Source organism: Pseudopodoces humilis, chromosome 4 (assembly GCF_049639895.1).
Source record: "Pseudopodoces humilis isolate 2021_Gansu_Grassland_sample_001 chromosome 4, ASM4963989v1, whole genome shotgun sequence".
In the NCBI taxonomy this organism is placed as follows: Eukaryota; Metazoa; Chordata; class Aves; order Passeriformes; family Paridae; genus Pseudopodoces; species Pseudopodoces humilis.
In genome coordinates this window covers 38,010,066-38,031,617 of record NC_142203.1, presented here as the reverse complement: position 1 = coordinate 38,031,617, position 21,552 = coordinate 38,010,066, and the positions used below count along the sequence as shown (strand labels likewise).

At 35.0% G+C, this 21,552-nt stretch overlaps 1 protein-coding gene across 1 annotated transcript in view; it reads left to right on the top strand.

Annotated features, from left to right (window-relative positions):
- LRRC2 (leucine rich repeat containing 2) overlaps nucleotides 1-21,349 on the top strand; it is a 79,210-nt gene extending 57,861 nt beyond the window's left edge. The window contains exons 6-9 of the mRNA XM_005522613.3: nucleotides 14,540-14,685; nucleotides 16,797-16,952; nucleotides 18,769-18,905; nucleotides 20,344-21,349. Coding sequence (XP_005522670.1) covers nucleotides 14,540-14,685; nucleotides 16,797-16,952; nucleotides 18,769-18,905; nucleotides 20,344-20,393 — 489 coding nt within the window. The 3' untranslated portion in view covers nucleotides 20,394-21,349. The remainder of the gene's footprint in view (nucleotides 1-14,539; nucleotides 14,686-16,796; nucleotides 16,953-18,768; nucleotides 18,906-20,343) is intronic.
- Nucleotides 21,350-21,552: the final 203 nt, after the last annotated feature.

The window sequence follows — 21,552 nt, the reverse complement described above, 5'->3', positions numbered from 1 at the left end:
CAAAGGCTTTACAGAAATCCATACAGATGACTTGTGTAACTCTTATCTGTTAATGGAGTCATTCCACTGTGGAAGGCCACTAGGCTGAGCAGGCAGAACATTTCCTTGGTGAAGATCTGCTGGCTGTCCCGAATCACCTCCCAATCTTCTGTATGCCTTAGCATACTGTATTGGGGTTGTGTGGCCAGGTATTGGTAGTATGGGTGCTACAGGAGTGGCTGCTATCAGAAGCTGCTAGAAGCTTTCTCCAAGTCTGGGAGAGACAGTGCCAAGGCTGGGCCACTTAGAAATCATGGCAATGCTTCTATTATACTTTAGAATGAAATAAAAGTAATTGTGCAGATGTAGTTTCAACCAGAGAAGAGTGGGGTGAGAACACGTAAGAGGAACAGTTCTGTGGGTACCAAGGTCAGTGCAGAAGGAAGGGGAGGATGTGATCCAAGCACCAGAGCTGAGGTTCTGCTTGCAGCCTCTGATGCAGAACACAGGGAAGCAGTTATGCCCCTGCAGCCCATGGAGGTCTACAAGGACTCAGAGATATACTTGTATCTTCACCTTGGCCTTGCTCACCCCATCCCTGTACAAACAGTGTTCCTATAGTCTTCTCAGGTTACCTGTCCATACTTCCGCTATGTTTTTCCTTCTTTCTCTTTAGTTTGACCAGGGTTCCCTGCTTAGCCATTCCAGTCCATCCTCATCCATGTCTGGTCATTCACACCTGAGGATAGAAAGATCTTATGCATTATGGAAGGCATCCTTAAATATCTGCCAGCTCTGTTTTTCACCCTTGTCCCTGACATAAGTTTCCCAAGGGATTGCTATTGACTAAACCCTTGAAGAGCTGGAAATTTGCTTTCCTAAAGCTCAGGGTCCTGACTTTATTCTTTGACTGACTCATATCCCTCAGGACTATGAATCCCTGACAAGGAATATAAACTCAAGATAAATAAACTATAAGAAGGAATAACTGCAGCCCAAACATCTTCTAACCTTTATGTCACGAATTAGCTTACTTGCACTGATGACCTACAGCTCCAGGAATACATCCCCCCTGGAAAGGCTTTCTATGGCCACAGGAGTTATAACTGGTCCTATTTCTCTGCTTTGCTTACCTGAAAATATGAATAGTTGTCTCTTAAATAGTTTAATAACACTAACAGGTGTGACCCTAAAAAAACCCCCTGACATGATCTGGGATTTATTAGGCATTAAAATTAGTCATCTATGGTTTTCAAACACAACAGTATCCAGAATAGACAAAAGTAATTTTTTATACATTAATATGATTTCAATTAATATTTTAAAACTTAAGTTCAACAACTGGAAAATTTCCAGTCTCTTTCATCCTCTTTTTCTTTGTCTGTCCAGTCCTCTTCATGAAAGCCACACATTTAGCAGGAGGAAAAGAGGCACAAACTCTAGGCATATATATATGTGTGTGTGTGTGTGTGTGTGTGTGTGTGTAGGCTTCAAGTAAGTCCCTACTGGGCATTTTCATGTAACTTCTTGTCTTTGTGATCAGACACATCTCAAAGCCGTTACCTGATAGGTGGGAGACCAGACATCTCTATAGAAATGTAAAATAATAGCTTGTTTTACTTGCACATTATTCTTCAAATCTGTATGCTTCCAAACCTGTCTTATTTCATTGCTATTTGTTTTTTTGGTTTTTTTTTTTTTTTTTTTGGTTTTTTTTTTTTTAATATGTGTGACAGTTATAAATTAAAAATTCAATCAAATGTACAGGACACTATCTTCCCAGGGGTTCCACTGTCCAGTAAGGCACTGGAAGAACTCACCTGTAGGTCCTTTCTGTCTTTTTAAATAGGACTAAAAAGAATCCATTAAATCTTTACTTCTGTAAGATTTTTTGTAGGTTGCAAAGGAGCCATGTATCGTATTTGTTAAAAATGGAATTTTATTTGTGACGGTTTTTCAGGACCACAAAGAGATAGGGGTGCTGCAACTTGGTATTGGTATTGGAAGCCAACTTCTGGTAAATTTTTCATTTTAAATCACTAGGGAGAGTCCAATTGACTGTAATTGGGCCAATATTTCTGTACATACATTTTTCAGTCTCAGAAGTGGTTTTCCAGTTGCTTGTCTTGGGTTGCATCTCCATTAGACAGGATTTCATCTTGTTCTTCTTTGCTCAGGGCTTATATTCTCTTTGAATTTGCTTAAAGCTCATAACAGCTGCTTTTCAATGCAGTTGGTCGAAGTGTCAATCCACGTAAAACAACAGCTGTGTCATGGAACTGGTATAAGATGCAATATCAAACATTAGCAGGAGGAGTGTGAAACCCAAAAAAGCAGGTGCAAAGGTGTTAGGTGTCAGAAGAGATTCTCAGAGGCCTTACTACTGCAGGAGTTCTCATAAGTTTTTTAATAGTTGAGGGGCTAAAGAAGGACATGGATCTATGTTAGGAAATAGGATTATGCAGCTAGGCATGGGAAAACGTGTCAGTTGATCCCACTCTTGACACTGTGCTTCCAAGGCCTTCTAATTAATATAGCACCATTTTAAAACCACTTCACTATCAGAGTAAGTCAGCAGCTAATAATAACAGTCCACTTCACTGGAGATCTGACCCATGCTTACTTCCATGCTGTGGTGCCAATGACCTTTCCTTTACCTTTCACATTAGTTCAGTAAAAGTAATATCACCTTTCACAATCTAAAATGTTTTTGTAATAGGGAATGACAGACAAGTAATTTTACAGCATAAGGGAAGACTTAACAATGACCAAAGGGGCATAATGTGAACATTAAAGCATGGCTATATTATTACAAAAACCATGAATATAACTGTAAAAGAATTCAGCACCAGGAAAGAGTATTTGGTACTGTTCCAACTCTGCTTTCTCTCAAAACAGTTCCAGATCTCTTTGAAAGCAAAATAGGCTTTCAAAATTCTAATAATATAACCTCCATTCATCTGTGAGATAATCTGAGGCAGATTTTATATAGCTACTGAATAGAAGCAGAGAGCAGAACAAATACATAGCACTATCAGGCTTGCATGTTTTGTCTTGCAAAAAAATGTCTCTGGTGCCAACACACAGGGATTGATGACAATCAAAACAGAGTTTTAGCTGAAGGGATAGAAAAGCATCCTATTTATTTTTTCATAAAGTGCAGATAATGAGTGGTATTATTTATTCCTTAAGAAGAATAAAGTTAGAGAGTATAATTGAAATTAATGTGTTTAATTTATTACTGACTATATTTCTATCTCAGTTGTTAACTAATTATAGTGTTTACATGATTGATCAACTCTTCACAGCTGTAAAAAACACTTGGTAAGGCTGACATTTTCATTCATCATCATTGATTGGTGGGAAAGATATAAAGACAGAGATTAGCCTGATCAGTTGAAAGTAGACACCATCCCAGGATTTTTTCATCTCATGTAGAACTCAGGTAAGATCTCTGCCTTACTAGTCCTGGACAAAAGAGCATAGAATTGTACCCAGTGTGAAGTGGAAGAGATGTCAAATTTGTGAGGAAATTCAAAGAAGGCTGTGTCCCAGTGGATCCAGCTTTACTTTTTGATGAGACTCAAACTCACAGGCCTGGACTTCTGTTATTCTAAACTGCAGTACAAAGCAGGATGAGTTTAGGTTGAGAAATGAATGGCTAAAAAGCTCAGAACAAATACAAAAAATGGAGGCATGTCTTCACTTGCTGTTTAGACTGTGCATCTAATTCACTATTTTGACTTGTCATAGAGCCATTTTCTACTGATGGAATTTAGAAGGAGATGTGTAATTCTATGGATAATAAAAGCACATGTTATAGAGATCATGTAAAGGTTAAACCACAGCTTTGTAAGAATAATATTTCCAGACTTCTCCTATCTTTTACTTTGCAAAATGAACTTTTTTTTTTTTTTTTTTTTTCCTTCTGGTCTATTTTTAATTGACATGTTTTTTATTAGATTCCCCATCACCTGCATTACTGTAGCCACATCAAACTGTTTCTTTCTGGACTAATCCGAGGTGATGCTGATAATCTCTGCAGAATTCTGTGACCCAAATTTTGAGATACCATTTTTACACATGCAGTGTGGATGTTGGGTATATGTGACCAGTGCTTGCCTGTGTGTAGAGCTGGTGTGAAGAATGTGTATGATTATGTGACAGAACTTCCCCTGACTGTGTATGGTTACACAATGCACAATTACATGGCTGCATGACTGGCGAGTGTATGCACCACAGATTGTTGCTGACTCCTAGCTTCAGTCATGTCATATGCTGGCTGCCATGTAGTCTTGGGACTGGTATTTCATTTCATCTTGAAACACAGATTTGATCAGTTGGAAGTGATGTCTGAAGGGTGTCACAGTGGTAGCAGAGGGGCTACAAGTGTTTTAATCACACATGGGCTTCACCATTTCATGATTTACAGTTCTTTTCTGCACTTACGGTTTCTCTTTGAATATAGTCCTTTCAGAGGTGGTTTAAGGAGAGGCCAGGCTACTTTAAACTGTCCTTAATATAGCTGAAATATTTTTCATTCTCAGAAATAAAATGGTCTTTGAAATAGTGTTTAGAGGCAACAAAAAAGTTACTGAGATTAGAGGACCTAATGTGATGCTTCAGAACTGTATAATGTTGGACTACATTTTTTGAAAAAAGGGAAGAAATTAGGAGGTTCTAAAAATATTGATCATCTTAAATATCAATCAATTTCATTGCCATAATTAAGGTCTTGATATACTTGTTATATTTCATACCTGGAGTGGTTCTCAGCATGTCAAGACTAGAAATCAGGAAACCTGTTTATACTTCCTCTGATGTACTTTTTCACCTTGGTAAGTGACTTCCTGCCACTGTGTTTCTGTTCACTTTTTCCCATTTGCTTTTAGTGACTATTAAAGGTATTGAAACAGCACAATAGAGAACTCTTACCATGTGTTTTTTAGAGCATTGCATCACAGAGATTTTGCAGTTTCTTGTGCTCTGGTAATGGTGATATCAGTAAAGTAATAAACCCTAAATTGCAGATCTGCTTAAAAATTTAAACTTTTAGATGTTTTGACATTTGAAATCTCAGCAATAATTAGAAATTAATAAGCAGCATTATTCTACAAGAACACTGGTGAGATGTTTGTGCTATATTCTGAGGCTGAAAAAACTTGAACTGCTTCTTTGGACTGTGACATAGAAATAGGGGTTGTCATTATTTATGTAAATGTCAGCTTCCTCAGAATTCTGCAAAGTTACCAAAAAAATTGTTTTTACAAATTCAAGAATCTAATTGTGTAGAGGTTTCATTTTATGGAGAAGTGCAATGCTTTTTGGTTATGTTGTTCTTGTGAAGGAAAAATATGTAATGAATTATCAATTTCTTGCTCAATTGTTCTAACCTTTACAGTTTTTCCTAATCTTGATTTAGGTCTTTCAAAACTGCTGCAAACCAAAAATTTAAATTAAATAAGGTATTTCCATTCTGTTATCTATTGTTAATATCCAAATCCCATCTATTACTACAATTTGCCTAGAGAAAAATTGGAAATTATGGTGTTTTGTATGTAGTGTTTTACTTAGTGGGAAGTAATTTGGGATTAATTATTGTATATCACATTATATATTTATATATATATATCCAACTATTTATTTGCTTTTTTGAACACTAATGCATAGTGAGCACAAGACTTTCACAGTTACTTTTTTCATTTTTCCATCCTTTCCCAGGTTTCAGTCAGTTTAAGAAATGCTCTTGCATTAGCTTCTACTTCTCAGTATTAGGTTTTATTTGCAGTTGTGAAAATCATGACAGCTTCAGATGTATGCTGTTAATAATAAATGTTACTCCTATTTATTTGTTCAGCAGTCATACTTTCTTTTGCTATATTCATGTTTTTATATGCTTTTAATATTATATAGGTATTTAACATTTTAATAACATTAATATAGTATTTATATTTAAATACTAAATATATTTAAATATAAATACTAATATTAATATTTATTATTTAATTAGGTCACAGAAAACATCTGATATTGCATATGATATGCACAAATACATCAAAGATTTTTTGTTTTATTATTAAAAAATTACCGGGGCTATATATGCTTCTAGCAGCAATATGTAACTAAACAAAGACAAGTATCGTGGATGCAATCTGAAGGGAATTGAGTAGTAAAACATTTGTTTGTAAGCTACTTATATTGATATAAGGCATAGCAATAAAAGTGTAAAATGTATTTGAGATTATACTGTTTCAATACCATGAAACCTGATTCTACACAATTTATCTTCCAAACAGCTATGCTGGGACAGGCAAGATGACTGATTTTGTTAGCCACTTTTTCCTTTTTGTTTAAGAGACACAGGACAATATTTAGCAATCCAAGGAGCTTATGGAACAAGCCTTCAGCTGCATGCAGATGCCTATATCTTCCTGAGGTACTCTGAGCCAATGGAAGAGGTCTTGATATAATTTAGACCTAGCAGCTTCCCAGAAATACAAGAGCCTCTTGGCTACCCTGAAGACCTGGCCAGATATATTCTATGCAGGCAGGTGTTGTTTTTTTTTTTTCAAAGACCATTTTAGCAAATGTTTCATTAGAGTATAATGGGAAAAAAAATCAATCAATCAAACAACCAAACCAAAAATCCAAGAAAAAGATAATTTCCAGACTTTCCAGTAAAAATCAGATGATGTTTGTAGGCTTGCTATGTTATCATCCCTACCAAAGATATATGACTGTGTGGTACTACTAGAGGGCTGCTCTCCAGAACCTGTGTCACATCTCAGTATATTTTACATTAGAGGAATTCTACCTCTAAAATTCATCTTGAAAGTCCAGCTCCATTGCAAGCCTTCTAAAGTGTGTATATGATTAAGCATTAATTTTTATATTTATCAGACACCAAATAAGAACAACATAATTCAATAGATGCCCTAAGGTTATTTGGTCACTGGATGACTGGATGGAGTAGAGCAAAATGAAGTACTAAGAACTGTAAGAATTCACAAGAGCCTCATGCTCTTAATATCACCAACAAGTTCTTGGTATCTATTCTAGATAACAAGTTTTAGATATCTATTTGTACCAAAAACTGCTCACTGCACAACACTGTACAACAACTGTACACTGTACAACATATGTGCCATTCCTTACTTTTCTTGACCAAGTCAGGAAACGACCTCTTGCATATCTGATTATTTTACTAATATTACCTTTATTTTCAATTTATTTTTGCATGTTTGTGTCAAAGCAAGACATAAAACTTCCTTGAAATATTGTTATAAAACAGGGAGAACAGAATCCTTTGGGAAGATATATAATCAAAATATTTCCTGTTAGGTTTGTCACTACCTGAAAGAAAGTATATAAAAACCCCATGTGTGTCTAGCAACACTATAAGAAAGGAAGAAAGAAGAGAGAAAATTTTCTGTAGTCCTGTCAAGCCACAAAGCAGTGACCTGTTGTTTTAAACTTTTGACAGTGTCTTCAGTTGTAGGTTTGTGTACTATCAGTGTCATACATATATAGTCTGTGGAGTTAAAAGAAAAATAATTTTTATAATGGATATTTTACAAAAGTATGCTGGACTACATATGGTCTAATTCCAGACCAGATATGTCACAGTGTGCAAAGTAGTCTTATCTGCATTGTGAATTTCACAAATCTGGGGATATTCTTTATGAAACCTCTGCTTCATGAAAAGACAAATCCAGATCCAAGTTGCAGGGTTCTCCTGCTAGCAGACAATTATTAACAACTGCTTGTAGTTCTCAGCGCCACAAATGGCAAGAATCTTGTGCATTTTGGTGAAGTTATTCTGTGCCACGACAAAAGGAATTTCCACCATTTATGTTTGCAAACCAGAAAAACCATAGAGATGCTTATTCTTGGTATCATAGTGGTGGCTCACAAATTGCAAATCTGATCTCTGCTGCTGAGGCAGAAGTGTCTTTTTTGCCATAACATTTTGTCTTCCACTTAATATATTAGCAAGGTGATTTCTGGCTGACATTTTGTGAGAGCCTTTATTCAAGCTTATCAGGCTATCTCTGCTCAACCTGGTGTAGAATGCAGATTGTTTCTGTTGCCCGGCCCCAGTATATATAAGGTGAAATAATTTCAGCATCAGTCATCAAAATGGGGTGATTGTAACAAATTAGAACTACAGAACCACATTCTTAGTTTTATTTCTGTGATATTCTCCCACAATTCTCCTATTTAAGTATTTTGCATCTGTCAATATTGCAGTATTACTTGGTTCTCTTCTGCTGATACTACCTCTTCAAACATCCTTGATAACTTTTTTCCTTTGCCTATTTTATCAATGCAAAGCAAAATAGCCAATGTATTGCAATTGTTTATTTGAACTGTCATCTTTGTTGATAATGTATTTTTAAAGTTGCTACAGAATAAAATTTCCACATCTTTTGGATCTTTTTTCCATTTTCCACCCCATTTTGAAAAATACTGATTTATTCTGGGTTTCAGAATGAGCTCAAATGAGCATACTCGGTTTTTTGAATCAGGAGGGTAACTGCACAGGGTGCATTGTGTTGTCATGGCAAACCAGAATCGTTGTGCGTGATTAAATCATAATTAAGATGGCACCATCTGAACAGTATTTCTTCAATTGCTATGCACCTTGAAGCAGAAATGAAAAAATATTTTTGGGTTTGTCTCTATTTTGCTATGAGAGTAAGCAGTATTGATCATCTCTTGGTGAAGGAACAGAATATAACTTTAAAGAGTCTTTTGAAAGGTTTAAAAACACTTTGTCTCCAAACATGCTGGATAGGTCAGTTAATGTCCATATGCTACTGATATTGCTGTTCTTCCTCTTCTAATGATTTTAATTGAAACATATGAAGAATACACTCCCAAAGTGAGCTACTGGACCTATTTAAGTTAATGAAAAATCTTTAATTGACTTTTGGTAGAGCCTAGTTTTCCCTTCTAATTTGTGCCCTTAATTTATGAGTTTTGGAAATTTGAATATGAGATGATTTCATGATGGCGAAGCTCAATAATATATGCAGACTGTGTGTAGCTGCAGCATCAAAGCTTGTGAAAATTTAATGTAAGTAATCAACATAAATTTATTTTTTGACAAAGAAGACTTGTTTTGGCTTTAGCCCATGAAATCATTAATTGGGTACTTAATTTCATACATGTGACTCTTCTATTGGTTTGGAACAACTCCTATGTTTAGATTTAAACACACAATCTCCATTCTCAGGGATTTTAACTGTATGACAAAAGTCCTGCCCTTATTGCTATGTGATTCTTCAATCATCTGATTGATTGATCAATACCTGATACTTTTGTGAACATTGCATGTGTTGCATGTATTGCATGTATTTTTTGAATATTGAATAAAACTGATTTCCTCATTTTTTTGTAGAGATAATTAAAGATTTGTGCACACAAAAAACCTGCTTTAATAATAAATAAAGTCCCTTTCTATGAACTTCTAATGCATCATGATCATAGATCATCATGACTATATTTACTCTGTTAAACACTAAACTTAGTTGTTTGGATGATGAAATAATGAACTGTGAAAGGGGACAATATTAAACTTCCAAGTAAATAGTTTGGCATAAGGATAACAGCGTCTGTTGGTGGATTAACTCTACAAAACATTAGGATTTTAGCATTGCAAAATCAGAATGGTGCCATCACAGTGAGTGGCACTTACTTTTCTTGGGTATAGCTTACCACGATCCAATCAGTGAGAAATGCCTCTGCCCTAATTTAGGTGCAAACAACACCATATGCTCAAGTCAACAACTCAGATTTTATTTAACAATCAATATGAAGTAGAAATTAAGAAATAGAAAAGGCAGAGGGGAGAAAGAGAGATATGAAGTGGAAGATATTTGCCACCCATGAATCCAGCAGAAACCTGTTGGTCCTTAATGTCCCTGGGTTTATTGGTGGTGGAGTTCCTAAGGTCTTTCAAAACTCCTCACTAATTATACATTCTAGCAAACTCAGGAATTCATGCTCATGGGCTACATTGTTCTTTTAATCTATTGCTCATGTGATTACCTCACTTCTAATTATAGTAAGCCCACATCCATAGTTTTTCTCTTTTGAGTTGGTAGGTTTCTTAGGTGGGTAGGCTGTGAGTTGGTGCTCATGATTTTCCCCTGCAGGAATTGCTTTTCACCAAGATGGAGATGCTTTCAGCACGGATGCTGAGTTGTCTTCCCTTGAGGACCATAAATTCTTCATTCTTTGTGGTCATTATCAGTGATAGATTCTTCTCCCAAAGCTTTGTTAACTTTCCCCATGGGATAACACTCAGACAATAGCACCACCTTTATCTTATCTCCAGATGTGGTGGCTTAATTTACTGTCCAAGCTCCAGGTATCCACAGAGACCTCTTCAGAGGGGCTTCAGTGATTATGGATGCTATCCATATCATAGCTTGGGGTGAGCTTTGTTCGACTGGTGATAAGCATATGAGCAGCTGCTTCTTTACACAGTTTACAACAGTGTGAATTTTTTTCTGGATGCATTGTCCAGGATGTACTACCCAGGTCTCACCTCCACCAGGCCTGGAGTTAGTGCACATCCTGTTCTGTCCTTATCTCATCTCATCTCATGGTAAAGTCCTTCCCCTTAACAGCAGTCTTAAAAGTGTTTGAGACAGATAACTGTGCTCTTTAAGGGATTGTACAAGATACAACCAAATTAAGTGCTGTTTGATTTCATGTATTTTGGGCTTCTGAGGGTTTTGTCACAAAACACATTAAATAAGTACTCTGTTTTTAAACCATTGTATTGACTGTTGAATATATTTGCTTTATCAAGTCCAGTTTAGCAGTCTGATGGTGGGCTGGGCTATAAATACCCAACCATATCTTCATGAAAGGTATCATCTGCCTCTAATGATTCTCCTACTAAGTTTCTGCAGTTGGTGCTTTTATCCATGAATGTCAATGAGATTATAGAAAAGGTTACACTTACAGCTCAGTGAAAGAAATTATAGGCAGTTGAAGTCATGATATTTAAGTGGACAATTATGCAGTTTGTTCCTAGGGTGTTTCTTTTTCATATATATACTACTGTGTTCAGCAGGTTAATAATGAGTGTCAATCTACAGGAAACAATATATATGATAGCCTATACCATTGAAGTGGTACAAATTTTCTTTGACTTCAATTCTGAAATTTCTGGGCAAAGGTGCATTTGTAATGCATGGATAGACATTTTTCGGTTAATCCTTCACATGTTTTACCATGTATTGAGTTTGATGGCTTGCAGTTTCTATTACTTACATGTCACTGAAAAATATGGTGTTTTAAAACAATGTTGCACCTTTTAATGTTTTGATGTAAGTAGTAGGCAACTCATGGTAAATAAGCAAGCAACCTCATGGGCAAATCATTTTCACAACAAAAGAGAAGAAGAAAAATAAAACTACATTCGTTAATCAAATAATAGTTTAGCCCTGGACATGTTGCTCTTTTCTTTCAACTGAAAGTTTAACTGTCAGAGAGAAAAAGAGGCCGTGGACCTCTACAATATTATCTTATCTAGATTAATTCTATGAACAAAATTATGAATATAAATTAAATGGTGCAGTTTTTTGAAGAAAAATGACAAGAATGATTAAACATAAGTACCACAGTAAGTCTGTCCAGGTAGCTAGACTACTAGATATGGTTATTTTTTTTTAATGGAATTTATATAAAGCCTATATAGTGACTGATTCAAAGTTGCATCATAGAGGAAAATAGTAAAAAACAACATCAAGCAAAAATGAATAACTTAAAAATTATATGGGAGTCATGCTTGTTTGAAAATGAAATGTTGTAAAAGGTGCAAAAATCCATCAGTCCTTTAAGAAGAAATAAAATACAGAGTGTTTTCTTTAGAAAATATAATACACAGCTGCCATAATTTCCAATGCATCATCTGTCATAGGCATTTGTTGGTAATTTATCATGAAGATATTGAATTAAAAATTCCATTAGATTTCAACATACTCTAGAAAATGGGCAGCTTTGTTAAAGTACTGAGGGCTTGCAGCATATGCAATATAACCATGGCTCCAAATATTCTGCGGCATGCTGAACCAAAATTTGTATTGATAGTGTAGATGGCCTTATGTTTTGTTTGCAAATTTTTATGTGAATAAAACCTCTTGAAAATGTTTATTTTAATCTAACCAAGTTTTAAAGTATTAAAAAAAATCTATATACCATTATACTTGTTAACTTTGTGAAAAATGGGAGAAACATATATGAAAAATGGAAGAAACAGCTAAATTTCTTAAAGAGGTAATACTACAATATTAAGATTGTTTGCAATGTTTAATTCAATAAAGGACTTTCAGGGAAGAAAAGTTGAAAAAGTATAAATTTGCCATCTAACCTTAATGTTACCAAGTTTTTCAGCGTGACTGTGTGCAAAAGCAAAGTGTTTAGGAACCTGAGTGAACAGTAAAGAGAGTATATTTTAACATATATCTGTTACTCTGTATTTAGAGGTTGTGGCTTTTCTTTGGGGATGGTTTGAGAGCATTTTGGGTGGAATTGAAGCCTGTGGGATATTATTTTAATTCTGCACTTGCAAAATTTTTGGGAGGATAGTTTGTTGAAATACATGTATCAGCAGTTTTAGCAAGTTATTCTGAGTTTAGACAAACTTTAAATATTTGTCTGGGATTTGAAATTGTGATGATAATTTGAAACGACAAAGTTATTGCAGTATAAAGATGCTGCCAATTATTTTCTATACTGTCTTGGTGCTACAATCTGGAAGAGTCTCTGTGCTTTCCTTGTTCAAAGAGGGATTCTGTTTTTCTGGAAAAAAGATTCAGTATCTGAATTTACAGAATATGACTGAGTGTTCATTGCTTGTAGTCAGTCCCCAAAATGACAAAATGGTTGGAAAGTAAAATGTATCACAATAAAATGTGTTTGCCTGCTCTGAATGTGTAGTGAGACATATCCATGGTGATGACTCACCAGGACTGTTTTAAGATAGTGTGGGGGGAGATTTTGAAATTATACCTCTGACTTCAAGAACTCTGAACCTCTATCATGTTTTTGAAAGAGAAACTTCATTGTGTAGTCGTTTGTAATAGGATAGCTCCAGTGAATCTCCCTGAAAATATTTCTCAAGAGGATAAGATTTTGAAGCTTATGAGGCTATAACTAGAAAAAAAGAAACAGCAAGCAAATAAAATCCACAAAACCTCAAATCAAACAAGAAACCTACAGCCCAAAAAAGAAGTACAACAACAACAACAAAAATCCCACAAAACAAAACAAAACAAAACCCTACCAAAAACCACTGTCAAAAGGCCTCTAAAGAAACTAGCTCTGTCACAGCATCATGCTGTGAATGTGAGAATTTTAAATAGCAAGGGTCAAGTTAAGATGAAAGCCTTGCAATTACAAGGAGCTTGGTTAGATAATATAAAAATATAAATAATATAAAAATAATAAAAAATATAATATAAAAAAATAAAAAAACCAGGTCATAATTCTTAATAATTAAAAATAATTCTCAAGGATAATTTTTAGAATGTTTTTTATTATTTTATATTTTTTTCATATTCTATCCTTCACATGTGTTCTGCTTTCCTTGGAAGTGGAAAATGTGTTTAGTTTGAGGTTTTTTTCTGTATTCTGAGGTACCTTCAGGCAAAGGCCAAGGAAATTTTTTGCTACTTTTTTCTGTATCATGATCTGTAGAGTTTGATTGTGATGGTGACTGATGATTAGAATCTCAGAAATACAATTTCAATTCTAAAATATTTTTTTGGTTAACATTTATACTCCTTTGACGTTCACTTTAGCTAGACGCATGCGTTTATGAACACTGGTAGAATGCATAACTGATTCACTACACAGAGAGCCCTATTCAACTCATTAATTTCTTTAACAGGTGTATTTTACATATGTATTTAATTTTCATTGCATTTAGTATTTATTGCTTTAAAATAGAATTCCTTTGAAAATTATTCCAATACAAATTTCTAATGTTCCTTATTATATATTAAGTTTGCAGTATGGAAGATGTGTTTTTAAAGATATTTGAAAATTATTGGACCAAATTATCTGTTGGCTTAAATTGATAGCTTCATTTTCTAATCATGTCCTAGTATTACACTCTCAGTGCAGAGCAAGGTTATAGTGAAGGGAATCTTTGTAATTTTGATAGGGGTTATCTAATCTCTGATTTTGAGAATGGTAACCTGGTATCTATTAGTTATAAAAATTGTCTTTTGTTACCTCAGGACCAAGTAATTTTCTGGTTCCAGACTTGTCATCTAAATCTGTAGGGTTTTAAAGAACAAAAATTTCATTCAATCCCCTGATCATGTTAGAAGAGTGATGAACAATTTGGGAGGTAGGTACTTCTGAATTACATTTTTTATAAAATGATGACTAAGAGACAAGGTTGGCAAGATAGTTGAGTAAAAAAAAAGAATTCTTATCTTTCTAAGTGCTTTTAGAGGAATAAAAATTGTTGATGAATGAAATGTCTTCTTTTATTTGCAAAAAGTAACTGAAATAAAGCACCACTTCTTTCTAGCTAAGTAACCTGAAACAACTCACGTTTTTGGATGTGTCAGCGAACAAGTTCCATTCTATTCCAATTTGTGTACTCCGGATGTCTAATTTGCAGTGGTTGGATATTAGCAGCAACAGCCTGAAAGATCTCCCAGAAGACATAGACAGGTAGTTTATGCTTTAATTCAATGAGATGTATAGGAACTCTTAAGTGAATTTAGAAAGTAACAAGCTTCCAAGGGACACTGTTGATGGAAAGCCACATTTGCAAATGTATCAGGTATTTTTGCATGCAAACATTTCTGTTATTATTAATGGACTGGATCTGAGAACAAAAACTACTTTTACTAGCTCATTGATGGCAGTCAGTTAACAAAATATATTTTCTGCTGCTTTCATAATAATTTGTGATTATATCTAGACGTTGTTTTTTTGGGAAGTTCACCAGATATACTCTGCCCCAGTTCCAGCAAAGGGGACTCACCACAAGAAATTGGCAGCAGTAACTCTCTGGAGGGTAGATGGGGAGAAGAAGAAGGTGAACTAAAGCATATTTTAGTTACTCAAAAAGCTTGATAAACTTTGTTAGTAAAGAAGAAGAATATTGGTAAGATTCAAAAACCCCAATGACAGTCCTCCTCTTCAACTCTGAATGTGTGCACACATACTCACTCTCCCAATTTAGATAACCACTTTGAACCAGTTTTTAAAAAAATAATGCTGATTCTTTTAATGGGATTTTTTAGCCTGAGAAAGCACTTTTTTTATCCCTGAGCTTATTTATTCACTCTAGAGCAGTGTGGTGACTTGGTTTATGAAACTTTAGCTAGCCTTTACTGAAAAAAATTCAAACATATTAACTAAAGTTTATTAAAAAAATATTCAGGATTATTTATTTATCTGGGAATAGAAATCCTTGCGTCAGAGAAAACTTCACAGAAAACTCATTCACTCCTAACTTTTACAAGTTAGGCCTTTTTTGTTGGGCAAAAAGACTTTTCTGAAATGTGTAATCACAGATTATTCTGACAGCAGCACTGGTCTTAACGTGTGTTAATAATTCACAACAAACAAAATAAATTTGCCATTTTTTCCCAAGGGATATGACCAGAGATTCAGCTAACTTCAAAGAGTTTCTAAGAGGATATTTTCCTTTTAGGCAAGGATACCCTCTCTACTTAAACAACCTTTTTTACCCTGGAACCTAAATTCCCTTAGTGTCAAATTATTCCCTTTCTACAATTCATCTTCTCCATTTTTTACTGAGTTGCCAGATTTGATGCTAGAATATCATATTCGGACTCCAAAAAATAAGGTTTTCTTTGTTTGACTTTGGGCTCATGTGCATTCCGAAGACTAAAATATGTCAGGATAACCCCCACATCAGTAAACTGATACTCTCATTCAGACATGTGACTTCAATGCCCATGGTGTCAAAGAAGCTCAGTGAATAATCCTTGTCTGTAATACCATTACAATAGTCTGTGATTAATAAAGATGAGTTGACAGTAAACTGAAGCCTTACTTAGTATTTTTACCTGAATTCAAACAAACCACATGGGCCTGATAAGCATAGCCTGCCAACAGTGCTTTAGGAATGGGCCCTTCCAGTCAAATAAGACAAATTTGTTTCGTCAATTTGCTATGCTTTTTGTCTTCTGCCTAATACAAAGAATAAAGGCACAGACACAAATTTCTATTGCATTAGGAAAAGCCAGGGGAAATAACACAAAAGTTCCTCCACAAACCACTGCCATTAAATTGATTTCATTGGGACAGCTTGCAAGAGCCTTTTGACAAGGAGCTGGTCTTTCTCCTGCTCCCCACAGTATTAATTACTAGTGAAAAACAATAGATGGAGATGTACTGCCTACCACAGATACACCTAATTCATAGAAACCAGGATATGGGTAAAAGGTGTGAGCTGGTGGCCAGTATTTTTATTTAGTTGCAGGACGCACATGGTGAGGCTTTATATCATGTTCTGTCAACATTTTCTATATGAAAGCACAGTAAATTTTGTAACCTTTTATCTTGGGCATGCTTCTGATTGCTTGTCAGAGGCATGCTATTAATAATGCTGAACGAGTACTGGAGATTTCCATTAAAGTTGATAAAATTTTGTGAAAGTAGGGTTTGAGTGACTTTTTAAGAGAACAAAGATGTTGCATTATATTGCTCCCATTATACACAAGATTAAGTCAGTGTTACTATCTTGGATAGATGTTCCTGTTTGAAATAAATATTTTACATCATCTCTATCTTTGACATCTTTACAGGTTAGATGAATTGCAGACACTTCTCCTACAGAAAAACAAGTTGACTTATCTTCCACGAGCTCTTGTCAATATGCCAAAGCTCAGTTTGTTAGTTGTCAGTGGTGATGACCTGGTTGAGATACCCACGGCCATATGTGAGTCAACCACAGGTTTAAAGTAAGTAAAAGTGAAAGAGAAAGGAAAATATTCTTAAAAAGATAAGGTAAGATACACCTAGGAGAAATGCTTTCACCAGCACCAGTTTCTACAAATTCTGACCCAATTTATATCAGAATGGTAAAGGAGGCACTAAATTGGAAATTACAGAGGATCTGCAGATCCGTGATTTTCATCTACCAGTTACCCCCATTGAGCATATGTATGTCTAAACTGCTATTCTGGCTAGACTGGGTCATAGTAGCTCTAACTCTAGAGTTGCAAAGCCATGCTTCACAGTGGGACCAGTAGCCTGGGATCTAGCTGCTGATAAGCTCAGTGCTGACAAAAGCATCTTGGTGGAAGAGGAAGATATGGCTAGTGAAACATTAAGTAAGGTCACAAGGGTTTAGTAGCTCTTTGCTGTGAAATATCACCTTACTGCTGCATGCAGAATAAGACTAAAAGACATTTTAGTCTGCAATTACAGAGATACTGCATTTCTGCAGGCAATGTTCATGTTCTTGATTATGGAACCATTTCAGGCTCTGTACCGAGTCTGGCTTGGAGTGGAGTTAGCTGTGGCTGGAATTACCTTTCCTCTCTTAGAGCTATTCCTTGCACTAGTAGCTAGAAAGTGTTTTTAGCAATTGCTGGGCAGTGGTGGCACAGCATCAAGGCTGTCTCTCCAACCCTCTCCTAAGAAAGCACCTGAGTAGGTGCTGAGGGTGAGCTAGGGGTTGGGAGGGGACACAGCCAGAGCAGCTGACCCCAATTGACCAGAGGGATATTTAATACCCTAGGGTGTCATACTCAGCATATAAAGCTAAAAGAAAGGCGAGGGGTGGTGGATCATGTGTTATTGGAGTTTTTGTCTTCCAAAGAAACCAACTACATATACTGAGTCTCTGTTCCCCAGGAAGTGGCTAGATATTACCTGTTGAGAAGTAGAGAGCAATTTTTTTGCTTTGCTTTTCTTCTACACATAGGTATTACTTTTCTCATTAAGCTTATCTACAATTTTTTCATCTGCTATTCTCCCTTGTCTAATTGAGGAGAGGGGCAGAGAGAGGTGCGTGGTTGGTACCTGGGCCAAACAAGGCAGCTGATCACAAACTCACAGCAGTTCATCAGATTTTTAGAACTCCTTATGATTAGTTTGAACATTTGTTGTTTTGACACTAACAACTTTTAATTTTTTTTTTTCCTTCTTGGAGTGAAAATCTGAGATTTTCAGAATGCTATACCCTTGTTTGCCAGTTATTTAAGCTGTTTATGCAACCACCTAGTTTTTCACCTGTAAAGTATAGCTTTACACAGTTTGCAATTACAAAGTAATGCATGCCCTGCCATGTATCGTAAAAGACAAGTAATGTAATAACCAAAAAATGGAGGTACATATTTTCAGTTAAATGATTCTGGCAAAATTCCAGATTGCTAGGCAATGTTGTTAGAATGAAGTTCATATTGCCCATTAACAGATGGGGAAATTACAGTGCAGTTGGTCAGAAGTTCTGTAATAAAGAACTGTACCTGTTATTGTAAAGAACTATTTATGTAGATAGATGGAAAAAAGAAAAAACCAGATAATTTTCATATGGAAAGTGGATTATAGAGAAAGTTCCATTTGAAATCTGTATTAATAATAGATGTATCCTAACTATTCCATAATGCTAAATTAAGCTAATGTTCTTCACATTTCTTCTGGTTTTGGTAGCAATATGCTACCAAATTGAATTCTAATTCAATTTAGAAATGAAATTTCTAAAATGTCATTTACAAAGGCCAGTGATGTTCAGCTGCCTGTACATATATATCTGTGTTAACCTCTCTCTAGATTTGTAAGTCTCAAGGACAGTCCGGTAGAAACGATTGTATGTGAAGACACTGAAGAAATAATAGAAAATGAACGTGAACGTGAGCAAGTTGAGAAAGAGTTTATGAAAACATACATTGAAGACCTAAGGGAAAGGGGTATGTGTAAATTTGTAGTAAGCTCCCTGCTGTCTTGGCTGTAAATGCAGACATACATTGGGAACATTCATTGTTAGGAGAACAAGCAGTATACTCTTAACCTCTAGTTGTCTTTTATGTCTTTTAATAAGACTAATAATAAAAGGCCAAATCTGCTTTGTTAAAAGTTTGGACCCTAATTAAGACCTTTGATATTGAACATATGTATACAAAATTGTGTTTGTATATGCCTTAACCTTAATTGATGGTAAACATAAAAATATTCTCAATCTCTATATTTACTTACTTCTCTAGGGATTAGTATTGGTGATTTTGAATTCCTGAAGAGGTGCTTCTCCTCCTCAGAAAGAATCACAGTGTATATATGAAAGCCTCATTGTATTGGTAGAATATTCTTTGACAATATTATCTACTTCAAGATACTAACTATTTAACCACTGTACAATTATAGAAAAATACCTGCTTTTATCTTTATTACATAGCACCTGAAACTATACATATTACTTCAAATTGCTATTCTGTTTTATATTCACCATTATTGAGAAATCCTTGTTCTCTTGAGTGTTCTTTAATAAATTTATTTTAGGAAAAAGGGAAAGTTTCCTGTGAGAGAGAATACACCATAAGCTCATTTTAACTTCCTTTAATTGTTTGTGTGTAGAAAAGATTTTCTGTGGAATGAATCTTGCAGTAGATTTTCATTCCTTGCATTTAAGTGGTCTATACAGTGGTCCTAGAAACCTGTTAAAAGAGAAATAGAAAGAAAGACCACAGGGCGTGGCTTCATAATACTTTTCTTGTTCTCATGCTGGACTTCTGTTTGTTAACAACTAAAATCTGTGCATATGAATATTCATTCTGTCTATTTCCAAACTGAAGTCTACTATAAAAGTGCTGGATTCTGGTAATGGTAACAACAGTGGTTAAAATGGAGATAAGAAAGCAATGGAGGAAAAACTAAGGTCATGATCCGTCTTTAGAGGCAATAATAAAATATGTAGTGATGGAGTTGTATCTACAGTCTTAGAAAATGTGGAAGTCTGTCAGGCTGCCTGAAACCTGCATTTGACCCTCTTGAGAATAGGCCAGCTTTATGCTCTTTGAGGGCAAAGGCAGCTCAGGGATAGTTTTATTCATCCCTAAACAGAACTTCCCTGCTTTTTATGAAGAGTTTGGATCATGAATAACTTTTGTATTCCTGCTTCTGAACTTTTGTGCTATAGATAATGCCAATACCTTCTTTTGAAAAACAGACTGTAGAAGGAATATCTTCTATAAAATATAAAGCAGCAGAATTTCTGAAAGATAGCACAGAGATCATTTGTAGACTAGCTTTGAAACAAGACCAAACCCAGCTGTTTCTAGCTAAGGGTTCCATTTATTTGTGCTGGATTAAATAGCTAAAGTCTGAGATTTATTTCTTTTTTCTCTTTTTCAGAGTCTACTCCTTCCTACACTACAAAAGTAATGCTCAGTCTCCAGCTCTGAAGATTAAAAATCCCTAGGTTTCTACTGAATAGCTGAATAACTGTTTTTATCTACATGAATAGCAAACACATGAAAATATAGATGGCCAGAATGACATCAAAATCATATAGAATTATTTATTTGTTTCTGTAGTCTTTTCAAGTAAATACAGATAAAAAAAGGAGCAGTAGAACCTTCATAAGATGCTGTTTCACATTTTAGGTCAACATGCTTATTTTCAAGTTCACAGCAGCAGCCACTAATTTGCATGTAGATGTGCTGAAAGTAAATATTCACTGCAATTAAGTGTACACAGGCATAGCTGAAGAATGAAAACATTGTAGTTGAAGTGAAACAGAAACCATGATCTTAAGAAGATATTTGATTTTATAAAAGGGGATAGATTTATTTAAAAAAATGAATGTAATTTGTTGTTTTCTTAAGACCAAATACACACATAGGTATTTACAATATTCAAATGAGAACACACCCATAGTTCACATTTGCATTCTGTTCTGCAAGAATATTGTTCTTGGAAATTTCAGTTTAGATAAGTTTCAACAACTTTACATATAGAAACTGTAGCACTTCTCCTTTTTATTTTCAAGCATATTTCAAGCCTTTACCTGTTTGTAAATTCAAGAACCAATGTGATTGAAATTTCTGTGCTAAGCAGTCCTATAGTATAGTAGTGTACTAAGTAAGATTTTAAAGCACTAACTGGCGTCAGCTAATACTATTGGCAAAATGATGACACAGGTCTTATATTAATGGTTTTAGATCACAGGATTTTGTGGAAATTTGTTGGAATTTTCCAAGCTGTGTAAGAATGAGTTTGCTGGTAAAACATTATTTTGATTGCTATTTAATAATCTGTTTATATGTCGTTATTTAGGTGTATATAGAGTAGAGTCGCAGAAATCTAGTTTCACATGTACTTTTTTGTCTAATAAAGCAATATTTTTAATCTAAAAAGACTTGAGACTTTGAGAATTGAGACTCAGATTATAGAATTTAAATGGTCCTAAACTTATGGGTGCAGTTAGGTGAGACAATATTTGCACCTTTGGTTTTTGTTATGGGTGAGCTATTTTCATTTTTGTGCATGAATGTCACTTAAGTAGTCATATTAAAAAAGCAAAGCAATGAAGGGTATGTTTCTCAGGCTTCCGTATGGAAA